This window comes from Odocoileus virginianus, chromosome 4, assembly GCF_023699985.2.
Source record: "Odocoileus virginianus isolate 20LAN1187 ecotype Illinois chromosome 4, Ovbor_1.2, whole genome shotgun sequence".
In the NCBI taxonomy this organism is placed as follows: Eukaryota; Metazoa; Chordata; class Mammalia; order Artiodactyla; family Cervidae; genus Odocoileus; species Odocoileus virginianus.
This window is the reverse complement of record NC_069677.1, coordinates 72,780,306-72,801,999: the sequence shown is the minus strand read 5'-3', so window position 1 is coordinate 72,801,999 and position 21,694 is coordinate 72,780,306. Positions and strand designations below refer to the sequence as shown.

At 52.6% G+C, this 21,694-nt stretch overlaps 1 protein-coding gene across 1 annotated transcript in view; it reads right to left on the bottom strand.

The window, feature by feature from the left end:
• Positions 1-9,190: 9,190 nt before the first annotated feature.
• KY (kyphoscoliosis peptidase) overlaps positions 9,191-21,694 on the bottom strand; it is a 50,845-nt gene continuing 38,341 nt past the window's right edge. The window contains exons 9-11 of the mRNA XM_020879404.2: positions 19,222-19,410; positions 17,475-17,665; positions 9,191-13,568 (exon numbers count right to left, since the gene is read on the bottom strand). Coding sequence (XP_020735063.1) covers positions 12,673-13,568; positions 17,475-17,665; positions 19,222-19,410 — 1,276 coding nt within the window. The 3' untranslated portion in view covers positions 9,191-12,672. The remainder of the gene's footprint in view (positions 13,569-17,474; positions 17,666-19,221; positions 19,411-21,694) is intronic.

Here is a 21,694-nt window from a genome sequence, read left to right as displayed (position 1 = left end):
ATGTGGTGGCTAGAGGAGGAAAAGCCAGCCACACGACATACACCCGCTCACATCTTCAGCTGTGGGGAGCAGATCAGGTAAACGATGCCCGACCGGACTTTGCTTTTAGGGACTGGCCGCGCTCTGGGAGGCATCCGTGTGGACGAGCTGGCCGCCGGCCCCCAGAGCTGTCCTGAGGCCGCAGGACTGCCTGAGGAAGCCGCGAGGGCCGCTTGCTGGACCGTGTCTGGGATCTGTCTTGACCCTGGTGTATAATATAAACAACTTACCAGTCTGAATATTTCTGCAGTCTAGGGCCTGCATTTCAGATCCTCAGCCTAAAATTAAAAGCCATGAATAAGGCGGCAAGTGTTTTCTACCAGTTGGTCCCTTCAGCCATGGTTGAGCGCAGTCCTCACTCCCAGCGGGAGGGTGCCCTCAGGCGTGCAGACCCCTGTGTAAGCTGACTGCGGTGGCCGGGGCAGGAGCCCTGTGGCTTCCCCAGGGATGCCCCTCTGGGATGACAGGCCCCTCAACCCAGCGTGGAGACACGGCGGCAGCCTGTTCACATTAGGAAGTGTTGGACCGACAGCAAAGGGTGGAGAAAGTTCTAGATGGATGAGGTATTCAAATGCTGCCTCCTGCATGAGCTACTATTTGTGAACGAAGAAGGCATCACGGAGCTCTTTATTTTATTCCCCAAAGGTGTAACTCCAACACTTGGTTTTAACACTACCACTCAATTCCCGTGTGTTCCCAGGTTAAGTCATTCCTTAAATCCACATTTCTCAAACTGTTTTCTAGAGATCGGAAAGTTTGCCAAGTGTTAACAAGTGTTCCTTAGACATGTACCAGAGCAGAATGGGAAAGGCCGCACAGCATCGGCTCAGTGCTGGGATGGAGTCGAGGGAGCAGCCTCTCCTCCTCCCACTGGCTTTCCCTTCCCCTGATGGTCCCCGCTTCCCAGGTCACTGGGGCCGGGGCCGTAGACCCTTGACACCATGGCACATTGGGGAGCTGGGGCTCTGTGCGTGCAAGGGGAGTTGTGCAGCCACCTGGGGACTGTGGGGCAAGGGACAAGGGGAGGCTCGTTGGTGCAGGTGAGACACCTGGGACCCTCTGCTGCAGGGCTTGCAGCTGGACAAAGTCTCCTCAAGCACCGGAATACAAAGAAACTATAAAGGACTGAAAATAAGAGCGTGCATGCTCAGCTGGGGCAAATTACTAACTACAAAATACAAAAAGACCAAAACCCCACACAGCACCACCAAGGGACAGGCAGACCACCTAAACCACCCGTCTGGCCCTACCCTCACCCAGTGTAAGGATCCAAGATCCAGCTGGCCCTAAGCCCCACCCCTGACCCCTCCCCTGCCCCAACAAGCAAGGGAACTTGTTCTCCCTCCTTCTTCCTGCAGCAGGGGCCACAGTACAGCCTTGCCTGAATTTCTCCTCTGGCCTCTGATCAACTTCTGCTGATTAACAAGGCCAAGAGCTCTGGTTGGTAACAGAGAAGCCAGCTGATGTTCCTGTGGGTACCACTCTAGATGGCAGGCCTGAATCTGTCTTCATGAAATAATCCAGTTGTCTCTGAATGTCAAGACATTCATTTTGGACCCTTGCTTTTAAATCCTGTAGACAAAACGAATGTTTTCTCCAGCAATGGTCAGATAATTGCACCTCTCTACTGTGTACTCTGCTGCCTGTCATCCCAAGCCAGCAGCAAGATGACTGCTCCAGCAAGAAACAGAAGTTCCCTAAATTAGTGTTTCTCATAATTTAACAGTTGATCTAAAAACGTTTGATTGGACTCAAAATCTCTCCATAATATTACTAGAAACTTCAACAATAAATTTGTCAATTAAAGAAGAGGAATTGCAATTAGTTTTAAAATACATCTTGTGGTGTTATAGTCTTCAAATTAATGTTGTAAAGAAAATTATCACTACTTTGTAGTGAAAATAATAAGTTTCTCCTAAGTTTCTCATCAAAGTGGACTAGAAAGAATTTAAAGACACTGTTAGCTAAAAAATCTTAGGAATTGTTTTTAACAATTACCAGCACAGATCTTATATAAAAAGTTAAGGTCATTAATCAGTAAAAGCTTTTACACAGCAAAGGAAACCATCAACCAACTGAAAAGTTGACCTACAGAAAGGGAGAAAGTTAACTTCCAAAATATACAAATAGCTCATACAATTCAATATCAAAAAATCAAACAACCCAATCAAAAAATGGGCAAAGACCAAAATAGACATTTCTCTTAAGACATACAGATGGCCAGCAGGCATGTGAAAAGATGCTCAACATTGCTAGTCATTAGAGAAATGAAAATCAAAACCACAATATCCCATTTTGGTCAGATGGCTATCATTAAAAAGAATACAAATAATAAATACTGAAGAGGGTGTGGAGAAAAGGAATCCCCCATATACTGCTGGTGGGAATGTAAGCTGGTTCGACCACTGTGGAGAACAGTCTAAAAGTTCCTTAAAAAACAAAAATTAGAAGTACCATATGTTCCAGCAGTCCTACTCTTGGGCACATATCTGGAAGAAACAAAAACTCTAGCTCCAAAAGACCAATGTACCCCAATGTTCATCACAGAACTATGTACAATTGCCAAGACAAGAGGGCAACCTAAGTGTCCATCGACAGAGGAATGGATAAAGAAGAGGTGATACGTATACACAATGGAATACTACTCAGCCTTTAAAAATGAAACATTTCCATTTGCAGTAACATGGATGGACCTAGAGATTATCACACTAAGTGAAGCAAGTCAGACAGAGAAAGGCAAATATCATACAATATCACTCGTATGTGGGATCTAAAAAATGAATTTATCTACAAAACAGAAACAGACTCAAGGACATAGAAAGCAAACTTATAGGAGGGATAAATTAAGGGTATAGAATTAACAGATACAAACTATTACATGTAAAATAGATAAGAAACAACTTATCTATCTATCTATCTATATCCCTGTGTAATACAGGGACCAGTATTCAATATTTTATATTAACATAATGAAACATAATCTGTAAAATATATAACTGAATTACTTTGCTTACACCTGAAACTAACACAGTATTGTAAATCAACTATATTTCAATAAAAATGTTAAGATCATGACAGAAAACTCAGGGCTTTCATTAAAAATTTTGAAATGATCATATTAGAAGTTTTATATAAGTTTAATATCTTTCCTAATACTTGTATTTTATTTTTATCATCTTAATTACATATTGCAGAGAAAATGTAATGAGTTTTGTCTCAAATAGACACCCTTAAATCCTTTCCAGTTTACCCCAGAGGGTTGTGCGCATATTATTGTCTATGCTTTTCCTGGAAAGTCCTCCCTTAAATGAGGAGGAAGGACCTTGGTGGTGAGGGAGGGTCTGGAGTGGGTGCCTTGTAGGCAACCCTTCCTCCCCTTCTTTTACGCCTGAGTTAAAATATTTCTGCAGCTAAAATGTGTTTTGATTAATGGTTAAATGTATGTGGGCTACTCGGATGACAGTTCATCCATTTATTAATTCATTCATCAAATATTTAATCAAGCAAACTCCTCATCTTTGCAGCCTGAGCTCCTGCAATTCCCCGAGGATGCTGGCGACACAGACCCCAGCTCCCTTCTTGCTCCCAGAACCTCTGACAAGTGTGCTCAGAGGGTCTAGTAACACACCTGTGCCCTTAGCAATTTGCATCGTCAATGCGTAAAGACGGCCCCAGTGCCCAGGGCAATGGGCTGAGTGAAGTGAGTCTGAGCGCAGAGAGGGAAGCCTCAAAGCCAGCTCTCCACTTAGCAGCTGTACACCCTTGGGCAGTTTCTTCATATGCAGAATGTAGACTCTGATACTCACTCAGCGAGGCTGTCGTGAGGCCAGGTGAGATGCTGAATAGGGAAGAGAATCAAAAAGCTGTAGATGGGACCTCACAGGCAATACCCATCACTGTAGAGGGCAGCTGTAGGAAAGCATATTCAGGGGTGGGTGGCCTTAGGGTCTGGGAGACAGTCAGAGGGAGAGGCGTGGGGCACCTGGGTAGCTGGCCTGTCCAACTGCAGCTCGCTTCCTTGTGGAGGTTTTCACAGGCTTCTTGGGAAAGGTTGTCAATCAGATTTTGATAGGATTTTCCTGATTTTTTACTTTATTTATTTAAAATACTATCTTATTTTTTTAATATTAATTTATTTGGCTGTGCTGAGTCTTGGTGGTGGGAGTCAGGATCTTTGCTGCGGCATGCAGGGCCTCTAGTTGCAGCATGTGGGATCTAGTTCCCTGACCAGGAATCAAACCTGGGTCCCTGCATTGGGAGCTCAGAGTCTTAGCCACTGGACCACCAGACAAGTCCTTTAAATGCTATTTTATTTTTTTCAATTTTAAAAGATTTTTTTGATATGGACCATTTAAAAGTCTTTACTGAATTTTGTAACAATATTGCTTCTGTTTTATGTTTTGACTTTTTGGTCATGAGGCATGTGGGATCCTAGCTCCTTGACCAGGGATGGAACTGGCACCCCCCTGCATTGGAAAGTGAAGTCGTAACCACTGGACCCCCAGGGAAGTCCATTGATTTTTAAATGTTGGCATCAACTAACACTGTCCAGGCTGATCAGTAAAGTTTGCAAACTCTGCCCACACCAGTGGGCAGTGATAAGGCTGACCTGGGGCCAGGGTCCGTCACCACAGCCAAGGCCCCCAGGACAGAGGGTGGGTAGGACCGCAGGAGGACAGGCCGTCTTCCCTTGCCTGCAGGGCTCCAAGGGACACTGATGCCACAGCAGCTGGCTGGCTGCCACATGCTCCTTCCTTCCCCCTGAGAGAACAGAGATCATAGAACAGAGTGACTTCCACTAAGAGATAAAACCTCTAGAAGAAAACAGGAGAAGATCTTCATGATCTGAGTTTGGCAAAGATGGTGACATGGATGGTTCACTGCCCCCTGTATTTAACAAATGCTAGCATTTCATCATATATGCTTTAAAACTTACTAAACATAACAGATTGCTGAAAACTTCTGTGGCCCTTCTAATTTCATGAATGGTGTTAACATTTCACAACCATAATGTTTGTATTTGTACACATTCACCAAGAACACACTGCATGATTTCAGGTACTAAAATTTCAGGTTAACATATAGTGTTTCTATGCGCTAGGAAAAAAACAGTAGAAAATGAACTTAAAAATTGATACCATTTACTGCATCATGAAAAATACATTCGTGCATATCTAGAAATACATCTGATAAAAGATACTCAAGGGTCTACAAAAGTTTACTAAATGTTACTGCGAGAAGGGAAGAATTTCCACCCTTTTGTCTGAAGCAGGAGGTGGGGAAGGGAGAGTGGGGTTGGGTGCTTCAGATGGGTTTTGCACTGGGGGCTCAGGGCTCCTGCTACATGGTGGTCCTGGAATGTAACAGATATGTTCCCCAGCCAGTGTGCAGACTGGCCAACTGTTCTCAATGAAGGCATCCTTCAGGGAGGTGCCAATAAAGTAATAGCTGCCTAGCTGAGCTCCCGGTCTCTGGACAATTCTAGGAGAGGCAGGGTGGCCAACAGTTGGAGAGAGGATTTCTTCTTTATTAGGTCAGGGGCTGGTATGATTTTATGAGCGGCCTGCGACCTTCAGATTCTTCAGGGAACATCACGCAACAGGTCAGTATCTTCACAAGGCCTGGGGAAGACTGTTGTGGTGATGACAGCTGAGCCTCACTGAGTGCCTTCTAGTGCTGGGACTTTGTTTATTGTACCCTTGTTCACTCATTCAAACCCCACAAGAAGCTTACATGGTGGGTGCTATGATTACCCCCATTTTACTGCTGAGGACATGGAGACGGGATGCTCACTAACTTGCCAACAGCAGTGGTAGGGGGCCGAGCGGGGGTGGAATCCCAGTGGCTAACTGCAGAGTTGGTGCCTTTAACTCTTGTACCATCCAGATGTCATCTACGGGTCTGGGTTGCAGGCCTCCCCCAGCCTTGGGAGCTCTGCTGGAAGGGGTCTCTGGGGAGCCCCCAGTCAAGCCAAGGTTTACAGAGAGAAACCAAGGCTTCAATCCTGCATTTGTGGCTCTTGATCCCACATGACAGCTTTCAGTCATCAGCGAGCGGTGGCTAAGAGGTCACCTTTCTAGGAAGAAGCCCATTGGCTTCTTTTTAAAATGGACTTTGAACACTATTGCTGAGCTCTAAAAATGACGAGTGAAGCTTTTACAGAGGCGATCTTCTCATGGGATCAGGTTCTCTCTGTTGTTTCTCCTGGGAGGTGGGGAAAGGGTCTGGTGTGGATGAAACAGACATGAAAATGTTCATGGCATCCACATCCACCCCAGTCCTAAGGGCGGGATGACCACACAGGATGGAGTCAGGGGCAGCCTCCAAAGTCCTGTGGTATCTTGGCTACATTTAATTTTTTGTAATATGATGAAATGATCAATGTTAACTTTCAGATTCCACTTGGTATTCACATACACACTAATACATATATTAATACATATCAGCAGAGTGTTCACCAGACAATTTGTCATCCCGCAGTCATTTCTTCTGTATACACTTTCCTCCTCCATCACCGCTCTGTCCATATGGGAGCTGCCAGGGGCCCCTCACTCCAGGCATCTGTTCTCCATTAATCACGTGCACCAGTTCTTCTTGGCCATTCACGGTGTGGCTGCCCCTCTGCCCTCATAGCACAAACCTCCCCACTGTCCTCCAGTCTGGAGTGGGGAGTCCCCACCTGGCCCCCGCACAGCCACGGTGAAATGATGGCTGATTCTTTGTGTCATGGAGGCAGTCAGCCATCCCCCTGATGGAAAGAAAGCAATCCCAGAGCAAGCTGAGGGCGGCAGGCCCCCCAGGAAGAAGGGCACTCCTCAGATCAATCAGTTCCCTGATTGCTTCCTGGAGGTGAACACCAGGAGTGCGCACAGCCAGGTGGCAATCTTTGTCTTCCTGTAAACCCACATTTCCCACAGAGGCAAAGTCACTCGTTGCGTATACTTTTTAGTTAGCTGGAAAAAGAAATCTCTTGGGTCAACAATGCTGTAAATAAAGCCGATGGTCAAGAATTTTGTTTTGGAAAGAACAATTGATGTTCACTTTGCACACATAGCGATCGTTTAGTCTAAATGCAAGGTACCGTTTCATCATGAGATGAAAAGGCATACAAGCTCAGGGTGCCTGATTCTTCCTGGAGTGCTATGCATTTGGGTGCTCCATGCGGTGGGTTGGGTGGGCTCCTCCTGAATCCCAGAGGCTGTCAGGACGCCTCTAGAGCATCCTTGCGCCTATGGGGGGAGCTGACTGGTTGTCTGTCAGTGGGCGAGTTTGCTGGGAAGCCAGCACCCACTCACTGGTCTGAATAATCTCCTGTGTCACTTGGTCTTAGCTTGGGTTTGCCTTCCTTTCAGTCAGACTCGGCAAGTGCATGGCACACCACACCCTTCAGTCTAGTATCTATGGATCACCAGCTAATCATAGTGCTCTTTCCTACTGAGCCCACTGTGACCTCAGATTCCTTAACCCGGTGCCCCAGGTAGCAATGACCACACATCTGGAGAGCTGTTTTAAAGTCCAGGTTTCCTTCTCATTCATTCTCAAACCCTCATGTCTCAGTTTTGCCACTGGTACACAAAGACCTTGAAGGCATTTTCTCTCTTTTATGTCTCATCCTGCAGGCACTTCTCTTGAGAGGATTAGCCTTGGGGACAATGATGCTTAAAGAACCAGGAGCTCTGAGTGTTCACTGGACCATTGTTTCCTGAGACATCAACCCTCCTGGAGACAGCCCTGAAAGTATTCAGACTTTGCCAGTGAAAGTGTTGATGCTTTTTGTTGTTATAGGAAGCAATCACATGTATCCCTGGGAGATGAGGAGGGCCGGAACGATGGAAGGCTTTGGAGTGGGGTGGACATGGAGTTGGAGAAGCAGGTCAAATATGGAACATGGCAGAATGGACCAGACTTCTCACCGCAAGGGATGCAGGAGTCAGTAGTGGCCACCATGAGTCTGACTTTGGGCATGGGGGTACATTTACTGTGTTGGCAGTCCAGGAGGAGTCAGAGGTAATCTGGGGAAGAGAAGTGATCTGGTTTCAGTGTCTTTTGACTCAGGGAGGCTGGCAGGGCATCCAAGAGGGGGCATCCCAGTTGCTGCCTGTCTCTTGGTTTTCTTTAGTTCTGTTCGCAAAATCAGAGAGAAGCAACATCCTGTCAGAGGCTGCGGCTTCCCCTTTGGTCCCTCTGCTGGGTTTCCTCCAGCCCCTTGCCCTCGGGCAAGAAAGGAGCCAGCCGCGCAGTCTGGTGGGGGCTACAGGGCAGGCTCTTAACACAGCAGGGCCCTTTAGATGCTCCGCCACTGACAATCTCAGACCTACCGCCCGCCGGCATCTGTTCACGGAGACACAGCATCACAAACTCTCCGGACTGGAAGGGACTTTAGAGGTCATCCACGGCAGCCTCAGAGCTGGCACTTTCAGACTGTTCTAATAGCTTGAGAGTTCTTCCTTCTATTATTTGGAGACTGTTTCTTCGGACTTCCCCTTAACATGCTGTTAAAGATATGGGTCACTCGTGGAATCCTTGGTAAGGAGAAGCATGCTCAGGCTCATGTTTGTGGGTCTAGCAGTGAGGAGCGCAACAAAGGCCAAATTTGGGAACACGAATTCTTTTTGTCCTTCACATGACAGCTACAAGAATCGTCTCCATGGTTACAGCAGCTTCTCAGAGGTGTCTAGATTTCCATTTGCTATATTTCCCTAAATGTCTAATTTATGAATAATCTGTTTAGGTAACCTGCTGGAAAGTTTCTACAAATGTATGAATATCACGGAATATATATTTATATACATTCCCAACAACAACAAAAAGTAGGCTGATGGGCATTTTTGGAACACTTTTTTTTTCTCCCATTAAAAATAGAAATTAGGATCAACTTAAAAATTTTCAAGTTAAACAAGATTCACTGCCTTCATGTTCTTCAAAGGCATGTGAGCCGGAGAGGGGTTGGAGCTAACCTAATTATGTTTCCTTTAATGTGAAATAGCTATTTGCCTGACATTCTATTTGCATCTCACCATCACATTCAAATAGCTGGGACATTGATTTTTTTTCCTAACATTCCCTTTGAACATGAAAGTGTTTTTTTTTTTTTTCTTTCTCCTGCTTGTGAGAACTGTGATAAGAATGGATCGATAATTACATTGTTGGGTAAAAATGAATATAAATTTTATTGAAAAACAACACCAGCAACAATGAGGGGAAAGCATACCTAACAGCCAGTGGCCCACACAACTCAATGCACACGTTATGAAAAGTAATCACCTCTTCAAAGCTCCAACTATGCATCCAAATGAAAAGAAATGATCGACCTCGGATAAACTGACGGGGGACGCAGATGCACACCACCTCTCGCCTCTGAAAGCTTTGCCAACAGCAAAGGACGCTACCGTACTATTCGGCCCCCCGTTTGCTGTGGGTGATCCAGTGTATTTCAAGAATCAAACTGGTTTGGAAAGAACTGGATAGCATGGCAGCGAAGACCCCAGACCACTGAGAAAATTTTTCTACTTTTCCAGTCGTTTGAGAAGAGGATTTCACAAACTTTCTTGGCAACCTGTCCCTCCTGCTTAACAACAGGAAGTACTTCTTTATGTCTAGCCTAAATCCTTCATGCTTCAGTTAATCTATTTATTTCCTCTTAATCTCAGCAGGCTGTCAGGGGTTTGTCCTGGTGGGACAATGTAACATATGGGGAACACACAATGTTCACAATCAGATTGAAGGCAGAGTCCAACTGCGCTGGTGGCGCTTCCAAAACAAGTCGAACAAAAGTTAATTGCAGTTGTGGTTGTCGCCCATTTCCCACTCCCCCACCCTCCCCGACCCTCTATGCCCTTCTGTGGCTGGAGGGCTGCCATCCTAGGACTTGCAGCAAAGGCTTTCTGAGTTCGATCAGTTCCAATTTTTCACTGACGTAGTAATGAATGTGGTTGAACTGTCCCATCCACTTCTACCCGATTTCCGGGTAAAATATTTTCAAACCGTTATCACGTTCTTCGCACCATGCCAGGCAGTTCCCTTGCCTCGCCTCACAACTTGTGTGGAAACGACGTGCCCCACGTATACATGAGAAAACTCTGAGAAGCCACGAGAAGGCCCTCAGTGAATTTAATATAAACATCCCTGCCGCATTTTTTTCAAATGCTGCATAAAAACCCCAGCCTCACGGGAGTTTGCAGCACCTGCAGCTCCGCATATCGGACAGCAGGGGGCGCCCGTGCCATTCCACTGGCCGTAGAACGCCTCGATCGGGAAACAAAGATGGGGATTTGAATAAAAGACTTCAAAATGCAACCCCGAATTCTACCCTGAGCAACATGCGTGTAAAAATTAATGAAGATTGGATTTCACCTCATGTATTTTTACTTTAGTGGAAAGAAATGCAGGTGTTGTCTGTGCCTACAGCTGTCTTTACAAGGAGTGGGGCGGGGAGGCGGGCGGGGTGGGGGGGCGCCTGGTTAAATGAACAGGGAGGGGTTGCTGACGCTCCCAGGCGCTTGGAGAGGCTGGGCCACCGTCTCCTGCTTGGGACAGCTCCTGTTTTGCTGGGTGGCATCCTTTGTGTGCTCCAGAATGTATAGACTAATTATATTGTTTTGTAGAGGATGCAAGTTGCTCCCAGCAGGACTCGCAGCCAGCTCTGGGTCCAGTGAGTGACATGAGTCATAGAAGGCACTTATTATTTTGATGAAACACAGCACATTTCTTTCAGCCCATAAAATCAAAGGGGTGAGAAAAGGCTGTTTCCAGGGTGTAAAAACTCCTCTTGTTTCCCTGTCGTGGTGCACAGCGGTTCCGCCTCTGCAGCCTTTGTGCATTTTCCAGGCGTGAGTGACACAGAGCTGAATGCCTGGGTGGCAGAGCCTGCCAGCGGACGCTGGACACGGGCCAGAGCAGCTCAGCCCACCGTGGTGTACTGCCCTCCCGTTCCAGGGCCCCTGGCCTGGCGGAGGATGGGCCCCCTGAGACATTCCTCTGGACCGGGTCCACGCTGGGGGTGGTGGGGCTCTTTGTGGGGAGGGAACTTAGGGAGATGACAAACTGGAGTGTTGGGAGCCTGGAACTTGAAACAGGCTTGGGCAAGGACGGCGGCTGCCACCCTTGCTCCGGGACGGTTGGGCAGGGCTGCAGCCCCTGCACGAAGGATCGGCTGACACAGTACCTGGTTAAGTGCTCCACGAACATTCGTTGAATACGCAAATGTGAGGATGAAGGCAAGGAGGCCGTGAGGATCCCCAGCAGCTTTGGCCGTAGCTAGCCCAGGGCATCCGGAGTGGCAGCGCAGGGAGGGGAGTACTGGGCAGTGCTGGCTCTTCCGGGCCCAGGCCCTGGTAGGCAGGGCTGCAAAGCTGAAGAAACCAGGAGGGCAAGTGAGATCACCTGCAACCTCTCCATGTGCTGGGATGGTGCTGCAGCGGCTCTGCAGGGCCTCTCAGGGCCTCTCCATCCTTCCCGCCTGCCGCCCTCATTGGAGCCAGTCTTTCTTCTGTTGCCATGGCAACACTGGCCTGAGGTGCTGCTAAGGGCTGGCTGGGCAGGCTAGACTTCTCAGGCCTGAGCAAGCAAGGAGCTCTGGATGGGTCCCTACAGAAGGCAGACTCTGGGGGTCTCTCTTGAGAGGAAGGAAGGGACATGGGATAGAAATTGCTCCCAGGGCAGGTCGAGGTCCCCCAGGTGTGGCACTGGTGGTAGAGATCTTGGGGCTGGTGGGACCCTGCTATCATGGGGGTCCCCAGCACTGCAGCGTTCTTACTACTGCACCTGAAGTCTTTATTGAGGATTATTGCCAGGGGTCCCCATGGGCCCAGAAGCCTCCTGGGGTTCCCAGTGTGGGTTTCAGGTTGGGGCCTGAGGCACAGGCTCTGAGAGGGCCTGCAGGGGCTGAGTGAACTGCTGATAGACCAAGTAGATGGAATTAATCCCTCTGAGAGCAGAGTCGGGGTCTTACATCCTGAGACTAGGGTGGCAGGACTGCCATATATCCCTGCCTCTTTGGCCCCCACCCAGAACAACAAGTGCAGGCACTGGCTGCTCTCGGCCCTGAAGTCTCCCATGACGATTCTATTGCCACATTTCAGGCACACACAGGGATTGTGGAGGCCCTTGGCCCCCGGGCTAGCTGGGGGGCAGTTAGCTTCCTCTCTGCACCTTCCTTCTCAGGACTTGGAAGAATAAGCAGCAGCATCGGGAATGCAGGAGATGGTCAGGTCTGGAAAGAAGATGACAGTCTGACCTCCCCTGGGGTCCGAGAGTTGGTGAGAAGCTCTGTGCAGCTCCTGGGAAGGGGCTCGAGAACTCAGGATGACTCAGCCTCACGGATCACGCCCGCTTCTCTCTCCCCATCATGGGAAAGGTTTTTGGCCCCGGGCGGCATGCCCACACCAGCCCGAGAATAACAAGGACAGCACGAGAAGGGGGGGTGTCTGGGCAGTGAGTACAGTTACAATACCTTGGATTTACATAGCACCTTTGTCGTCTAAAGGGCCTTTGCCTCTGTCCCCTTGGCCACTGACATCGCAGCCTCCGGCGGAGCAGGAACACGAGGCAGAGGTCCAGAAGGGATTCCATGCAGACTCAGTGGTGTCCGGGCTCTGGGCGCGGCCCGGCAGGGGTGGGGGTGGCAGGCGGCCCTCACTGGGCGTTGACCTGGTACTTGAGGATGTAGGAGTAGAAGCTGTGGTTGGCATTCTCCAGCACCATGACGTACACCTCCCGGCAGCCTGCGGTGCTGCAGCTGCCCTCCCAGTAGCCCTCGGCGCTCAGGGTCAGTGGCCACGTGTCCTGCCCCTTCACCAGGGCTTTGGCGATGCCGTGCAGCTTCAGTTTGAACGGGACGTTGCGGTTGGCGGGCAGCACGCCTGACAGTGGCTCCAGCAGCTCATTGTCCACCCCCCAGTTGCCAAAGCTCTCGGGGAACACGGGCCAGTTCACCTTGGTGTTGGTACAGCAAATGAGGTAATTGAAGACGAAAAGGTAGTTGCCCGGTTCCTGCCTCTTCTTGACGAAGATCTTGAGTGCAAACTTGCCGGCGTGGGGCAGCTGCACCTTCAGCTCCGTCCGCTTCTCCCGGTGCAGCTGGAAGATGTAGCGTCGCTGGGTCTCCTCGGTGACGGGGCCATCGTCTCCGTGCAGCGAAGCCAGGACGCTGATGCCCTCCTCCACACCGAAGCTGACAGAGCAGCGCCCGTCGCTGGTGTAGATGACAGGCTCGGTGTGGGACGGCTTGGTGATGCCCATCTGCTCCGAGAACCAGCTGGGGCCCACGGGCTGGTGCAACTCAGCCGGCAGCTGGACGTCCATGTCTGCATAGTGGCACTTGAGCGTGTACTCCAGCACAGAGCTGTAGATCTCCGAGTTGCCCTTGGCAAAGATCTGCAGCTTGTGGTCGCCCGCGGTCGGGGGGTATACGTCCAGCTTCATCCCGTTCTTCCGGAGGCTCAGCAGCCCGTGCTCCTGCTTGCCGTTGAGCATGAACATGAACTGTGTCGGAGCACAGCTCTCGATGGTGACCGTGGCCTTTCCATTCACTGTGGGGAGAGCCAGGGTCAGGTGAGAGCAGTCCGACCTGGGCTGACATGTTGGTAATCGTATAACAAGAGGATCTCTGGGCGGTGGTGGGGGGGAACCCTGACTTACAGCGTCTGCCCATTTCCGTGGTGGGAATACCTTCACCCCAATAATTTTAAGCCACCAGGCATGACCTCACTGAACACCATATAAGCCACTGGCAGCACACCTCTGGAAGGGTTCTCACCCCTCTGAGTGGTTCTCTTCGAGAACTGCAAGCTGCGGGTGGTGGGTCTCAAGAAAAATCTGCCTCCCGTCATATGTGCTGCTTTGCCCATTTGATTCATATCAGGCGAATGTTGCCAGGGGGCTTAACCTGATTCCAGGGCAGGGGAGAGGGCTGAGGGGCACGGAGGGCCCAGATCCTGGTTGGAGAGCCATCTCTGACTTTGCCTCCAAGTCTCAAGTCCTGCTTCACTCTGCTCCCTTCACAGCTGGAATGTCAACAAGCACCTTAAAAACTCGTTGGGTGCTTCCCTCCTGGAGACTGTGCTCCAGGGACAGAACTGCTTCCTTGTGGGTCCTCCCCGCACCCCCACCTCCACCCTCCACTCCAGGCCGCGCTTCCTAGATGGAGTCATTGGGTGCACAAGAGGATCGTGTGCATCCCACACACGCCTTGCCCCTTGCCCTCCAGCGCTGTCTTCCTCTGTCCTAGTCATTGCTGTGGGGGACGGGGGCGGTGGGGGGGGGGGTCAGTTCTCTGTTTTTACAGCCCACGGGCACGCCCCTCCCTGGTCCCTGCTGCTTTGCAGGACCACAGGGAGGGGCGCGGCTTCTCTGAGAACCTCGCCTTCCCTCCCTCAGAAGCTGATCACCTGCCCCTCCTCCCAGCCACCTCCGACTAGTGTCTCATTCACACCCTCTAGTAGCCTCTCCCCCATCGGGGTCCAGAGTTCCTGCTCTGGAGGCAGAGAGCCATGCTCTAGGATGCTGTAGGACGAGTGTCCCTGAGACTTCCCATCTAATCAGCCACGAGGCCCAACTCCAGGCTGCTCAGTTACTGTGTTCAGGGCTACCTCCCATCTTGGGAGTGAGAATCCCCACATGGGGAAGGGGGCTCCACTGGCCTCCCCCGCATCCACCGCCTTCTTTATGGCCCCTCCAACCAGAGATGTTCCCTACCTTCTCAGGTGCTGCCGACGCCTCACCTACCTCTCTGCCCACACCCCTCCCTACTGCAGTTCCGTCCCACTCATTCAGCTCTCTGAAATCTGGCTTCAGCCCCCATCCTTCAGGTCTTCAGTGACTTCCTTGGAGGGTCTGGGCTGCTGATCATACATCCACCTTGCTGCTCGTCTTGCATCTACCACCCTCCCCAGCCTGGCCTCCCCACCGCCTCTGATTCCTCTCCTTTCTGTTACACTAAGGGTGGTATTCTTTATGCTTTTGTGCTATTTTCTTTGTGTACGCTCCTTCTCCGCAGCTGTCAGCCACCATGAGACACGGTGACCTCAGAGGAAAGTGACCGAGAACGGCAGATCACTGTCACCTTCTCTCAGCTGGATCCCTCTTCGGGGGAAGAAGCTGCCTCAACCCTCATGGACCCTGTCCTGCTCCATGTCACGCCCCAGCTGGGAATTGCAGGTCCCCGTGCAATTCACCTTTGATGCATGGAGGGCTCCTGGCATCTCCACATGGCAGCTTGAGGGCTCCTGAAAATATCTACCCAGGCACTCCGGGGCTCCCTCCTGTGGGTCACCATTAGACTGGAGGCCAGTGGAGAGACCTGTCCCCTCCTGCCTTGCCCGAGTCAGGCCCATCATCAGGCCCACATGGCTTTCCTGTACCTCCTCCAGGGGGACACCCCTTCATGTTCCAGGGCCCTCACGTGTGCTCACCATCCCCCACACCTGGCTAAGACCTCAAGGCAATGTTCTGACCACAAAGAAGGCTTTTCTGATGCCCTGGGGTAGGGCAGGCGGCTGAGTGACTTGGAAGCTGCTCCCCTGGCCCTCCCTCTCCTCCAGGGAACTTAGCAGTATAATAATGTATCAGGGATGGGTAATGTGGATTCTCCTTGCTGGGTGTGGGCGCCACAGGGAAGGGCCCACCTGTCTCCTTTCCTGCCATGTCCTGGGCCTGGCTGGGGTGCCCAGCTCAGGGGGTTCCTGGCGAAGGTGAGCTGAATGGCTGGGAAGGCTGGAAATAAAGGATCGGAGACCCCTGGGACTCTGTTAGAGCCTGTGACCTCCTCCTCCTCCCCTCATTTCTCCTTCACCCTCTCACTATCCCCTCCTTGCATTTAGCCTACCTGTTTCCCTCTCTGCTTCATCTCCACTCTTAAGAAAACTAGCTCTGGCAAAGAACTATTCTTTAAATATGCTTCATGAATATGCAATCAAATTTTAGGTTTACTGTATATTCAGAAACTCAGTGTTTACATTTCTTTGTCTCTTAAAGAGGCAAACTCCTTGGTGGCACTGTTTCGACGTCAGTGTGACCTGGCGTATTCCCCCCTGTGGCCCCTGCTGGCTGGAGCAGCCCCTGTCTGACAGGCACGCATGGGGCACAGTCTCTGAGACAGCAGCTTCACGCTGTTATTTTAGCAGCAGGAGGCATTCGTAGTTTTAAAAATTATCCCAGAGCTCGGCAGCCTGGTTATGGAGACCATTGTGAGGTTGAAGGGAAGGATCGGCTGGGACTAACATGGGTGGGGTCACCTGAGTGTGGGGTGGGGCTCCCCCACGGGCCTCCCAACAGACCCAGGTGAGCTCTGGCCTTCTCTCCTGGAGCACGCAGGCAGCCCTCGGTGGGAGTGTGGGGGTGCACTGACCCCGCTGTGCTGAGCCCTAACTGTGGTGCTGCCCCTCTGGGGACCAGCTCCCAAATGCCTCCCAGTTCACATCCAGCTGCCCATGGCCCCTGTGGAGAGATGGGGGGCGAATGCCAGTCCAGGCCATCCTTGGGGACAGCTAGGGGTCCCGTATGCCCAGCCCCGGGGAAGTTGCCTGGAAAAGGCTGGCTCTGCCTGCAGGCAAGAAAGAGGCAGACGGACAGGCATCCAGATGGCAGGGGGAACTCTCAGAGGCTGGGCTGCATCCCTGGAGCCCAGCCTTCACCTGGGGCACTTGAGCTCAGTTGTGGGAGGCCTGCTGGGTCCTCCCTGAAACATGTCCGTCCCTGCCTCTCGTGATGCCTGCTCTCCCCCAGCTCCCAACACTCTGCTGCTCGGCAGCCACCCTCCTTATAAGCACTCTCTCCTGGGAGACCCCCACTGCTCCCCCACTAGTTCCTTAGGCCACTGGCATGCAGAACCCGGCCCAGTTTGGCCAACACATGCTTCCTGCCAGGAGTTTGGGGCCTCCCAAATGGCATTAGTAGTAGAGAACCCACCTGCAATGCAGGAGACACAGGTTCCATCCCTGGGTCAGGAAGATGCCCTGGAGGAGGGCACGATAACCACTCCAATATTCTTGCCTGGAGAGCCCCATGGACAGAGAAGCCTGGAGGGCTACAGTCCACGGGGTCTCAAAGAGTTGGACGTGACTGAAACAACTTAGCATGCACTCACCAGGAGTTTAGGAGCTTCTGTCGCACAGCTGACCTGGAAGGTGGCTGAAGCCAGGCTGAAGCAGTCCCTTCCCTGTTGTGTGAGCTGAGAGCGGCTCCCCCAGCTTGGGTCCACTAGCCCTGGTTCCCCAACGTGCCTGGCTGAAAGCTCAGCCCTCCGGAGCTGCACACCCCTGTCTTGGTTTATGCTGGTGGGAGGGGCTCTGTCCTTGTAAACGTGACCTGCGGCTGCATCTTGCCCTGATGACCCGATGGCCTAGGTGGCCTCAGCCGCCCCTGCACAGCCCCCACATACCGCTTCCGCTGAGCTGGGCACTGGCAGGGCAGCCCATGAACCCACGGGCCCCGGTTACCTGTTTTGATGATGGAAGTCTGCGGCTGGGCGCTCAGCATCCCCTTGTTGTAGAACTCACTCTTGTGATACATGTTGTTCTCAAACTGCCTCAGGGACTGAGGGGGTTTGAGCAGTTGCCAGTTCTTGTTGTCTGGGAAATGGTCCTCGATGAACAGTGCAGGGTGGGTGAGGAAGTAGAATTCGTTGTAGCTGGAGGGGGGACGGCTGGTCAGAAGCCATGCTGCGCCGTGCAGAAGGGCAGGCGGGGCTCACAGGGGGTCTTTGGGGCCTTCTTTAAGGTAAGACATGGGGGGGTCCTACCCACAACCCAACCGGAATAGGCACCATCTCCAACCCTGACGTGGGCGTGGCAGATGCCCCCTTAGTAGCTGCTTCCAGAAATAGGAGACAAAGCAGGATCTGAGACCCCCTTTGAAGAGAAGGCCACCACCCTGGCAGTGCGTGTCCAGGCAGAGAATGGGTTCCCCCTGTTCTCAAAAACAAAGGGATCTGAAGGGAGCAAAGCCAGGACCCAGGGAACATGTGCCAGTGGCGTGGAGGGAGGGCAGGCAGGGAGACTGGGGAGCCAGCTCCATGCCCTCCGTGACCTGATATGGGCAGCTGTGCATGGGGAAGGCCCTGATGTGGTCCCCGGGACCGGCTAGATGCAGCTCTCTAGAGGTCAGTGATGGGGATCAGGAGAAGAAGGGGGGACTCCTCCGAGATGGGAGAGCCTTCACTCAGCCCCAGGCAGACAGTGCTCAGAGCTGAAGGAGCAAAGGAGGGTGTGACTGACAGCTCCTCCCAGGATGGGCTGTGTGTACCCACTGTGTCTGCCCCGCATGCAGGGCTGTCAGGATTTAAACTGCACAAGTGGGGCAGCACTCTCATTTTTCTGGATGAAGAAGCATTTGAGCTGCTGATGGACATCAAGCTGTAGCACGAATGTCACGGCCTAGGCTAAGGCCAGAGCCTTGGAGGACAGACGTGCTCCAGACCTGCCTCCCACCCACTCTGCCCTGCAGGGCCCACAGGGATGCTGGGCACCCTGACACCCCTTCCCACAAGCCAGACCCCCTCCCTCAGAGGTGGGATACGGCTGCATTTACACCGGAGGGGAGGAGGAGAAGCCGTGGTATCTGGGAGAAGCAGTAGGAGAGAATCCTGGCATCTCAAATAATAACACAGTCAATGGCCAAAGGCCCGACTATGAGTCTCTGGTGTCTCAGAAGGTAAAGAATCTGCCTGCAATGTAGGAGACCCTGGTTCGATCCCTGGGTTGGGAAGATCCCCTGGAGAAGGAAATGGCAACCTGCTCCAGTATTCTCGACTGGAGAATTCTATGGACGGAGGAGCCTGGCAGGCTACAGTCCATGGGGCAGCAAAAAGTCAGACACGACTGAGCGACTAGGCTTTAAAAGGCTGACAGGAACCTCCAGACACTTCAAGGAGCTTCTCAGCCCTGCCTTTCTTGGCACTTGGCCTGGGCAGACACTGTGCTTTTAGCCCTTGGGTGGAGGAGGAGTGCTGGGGAGCCAGAGGGGGGACTGAGACAGTGAAGGGTGAGGTGACAGAAAGGTCTGGGCTCTTGTCACCAGCCTGGCGCTAGCTCGCCCCTGAAGCCAGAGGAAGGGGGTGAGGGCCTGCAGCACACAGAGGCGCCCAGCTCTCCTTCCCCTTCCACTGGCCTTCTCCACCGCTGCCTCCTGCAGGCTCCTGCCTCCCCTGTCTCCCCCCGCAGACCCCCGCAGAGCTGAGGTACTCACAGGAAGGTGAATTTGGACGTGGAGGAATCCACCAGGCCACTGCCCCAGGTGCTGTCCACCAGGTGCCACCTCCCCTCCAGGAACACGGCATTCCAGGCGTGGTCAAACTCCCCGGAGAAGCTCTGCCCCGGCTGGTAGCCCAAGCCCTTGGAGTAGCCAGGCACGGTCATGCACTGCACTCCAGCGATCCTGGGGCGGGACACGGGCGCTGAGAGGCGGCTCCTGCCGGGCCCCGCCGCCCCGGGTCTGTCTGTCTGTGGCCCTGCCTGGCCTGTCTGCTGTCAGTCCCTCCACATCTCTCCTATTCCCTGCCTCTCACCCAGCCACACACACACAGCCTGAGGGCTTTTATCTGCAGAGGTGGGGGCGGGGGGCGACACAGGCTGGCTGGCCCCCCACCTCCGGCACAGACAGACTGGCCGCAGCCTCCTCCTCCAGCCTCTGCACAGCCCTTGGGACTGCCTCCTCCCGAGTCGACCTGGGGGCTGGCAGCTGCAGGAGGACACTGGTGCAGCAGCGAGTTCCGCCTGGTGAACGTGGAAACCAGGGGCATGACAGTGAGCTGGAAAAACCAGAGTGACTCTAGACACGCGGCTGGGGAGCTGGGTCTAGGTGACACCTAGGTGTCAGGGAGGGGTGCTGGATATGAGGGTGCAGGAGGAAGCTGAGCCCACCTCCCCTCCATGTCCAGCCCACGGACAGCTGTGGGAGGACCCCTGGGGCAGGCTAGCTGGGGTCCCTGCCTTGACCTGGGGAGGGCGGGCCCACTGCCAGGACCACCATGGTGCATCAAGGCTATTTTCTGACTAAATGCCCTGGCCGTGACTTCAGAGTTCCTGATGGCTGTCATTCCAGGGAGTGGAAATGATGACTGGTCAGCCAAGCTTTTATCAAGACCCCTTTGACAACGCATTCCCCCAATGCTCGCAACAAGCTGGCCTGGACAGTGGCGGGTGGGTGCTGGTCACCTCTGGGGACAACACAGGCAAATGATACATGCACTGGGCGCATGTAGCTGAAACCCTGAGGCTCAGACCCAGGCTGTGGGCACCACCCCATGGCCACAGCAAGCACCCTGAGAGTCCTGCCATGGGCAGCTGGCCCTGCCCCCAGCAGCCCTGCCCCCCTCATGGCAGTCGAGGGATGGGCTGCTCTTCTGACCCGGGGACCTCCTGTTCGAGCCTTTCTGGGGCCTTTGTATGAGTGAGAACAAGGGACTCCTTTTCCAAGACCCTTTCCTTTCACTGTGGGAGGCTTGTATAGTCAACACCCAAACCCAGGATATCCAGGATGTTCGCACCAGCCCCTCAGAAGAGGTTCAGCCTGAGCTGTCTGCCTACTCCGCCCTCCCCTCCCATGAACCAGGGGCTGAACCGGGGCTGGGCCTCTATCAGGGAAGTGCCTGGTGGGGTCCCTCCGGGAGCAGATCTGCAGCCTCAGTTGCTCTAAACAAGAGGCCATGGAGCCTCAGGGTAATAGGGTGAAATGGCCACAACATAGGCACGGGGACAGAAATCGGACATTATGCATATAAAAATGAATGTTTAATGAGCAATTAGCAGAATATTGGATTAAATATGACTTATCTGCATTTACATATCACTTGTTGAGAGAGTGAGTGGGGCAAGATGTGGAGCTTGCAAATCACCAGATTCCAGCCTGTCAAGGGCGACAGTCACGTCCCCACAAGGCCTGAACTCCCCTCTCCTGCCCAGCGGCAGGCCTGCCCTGCCGAGGCTCCTTATGGGCTGGGAAGTTTTACAGCCACCCCATGCCCCCCACCTCCCATGCCTTCTGCCTGCCGCTTCACAAAAGGAGGTCCAGGCTCCCCAGGCTGTCAAAGAAATCCCATGAGAACAGACCAGCTGGGCCCGTGGGAAGGATTTTGGAAGCACTTGGGGGTGTGAGCAGAGAGCAAGAGAAAGTAGATCCCATGTCAGGATTCTGCGGGTGAAAGCCAACACTGACTTCGGGAGCAGAAGGGGCCCCCCCAGAGGCAGGAGGCCCAGCATGGGTAGGTCCAGAAGCCCAGAGTGGGGGCAGGGGGAAGAAGCAGGCATACCAGGACAGCCCCCTCCTCCTGTAGCTACAATGGGATGCGAGGCCCAGGGGGTTTGTTCTCAGGAGGTGTGATCTGAATGAGTTTGCAGTCTTAGAGAAAAAAGGCCTCTAATACTTAGAGGTCTTTTAGACCCTCCCCTTAGAGAGGGGAGAAAGTGAAAGAAAGTGAAAATGCAGTGAAAGTGCAGTTGCTCAGTCATGTCTGACTCTTTGCGATCCTATGGACTGTAGCCTGCCAGGATCCTCGGTCCATGGGATTTTCCAGGCAAGGATACTGGAGTGGATTGCCATTTCTTTCTCCAGGGGCTCTTCCGGACCCAGGGATTGAACTCCAGCCCCCAGCATGGCAGAGACACCAAGGAATCCCTGAGAGGGGAGGGGTGCATGCAAGGCCTGAGGGGGGGATGCAGGT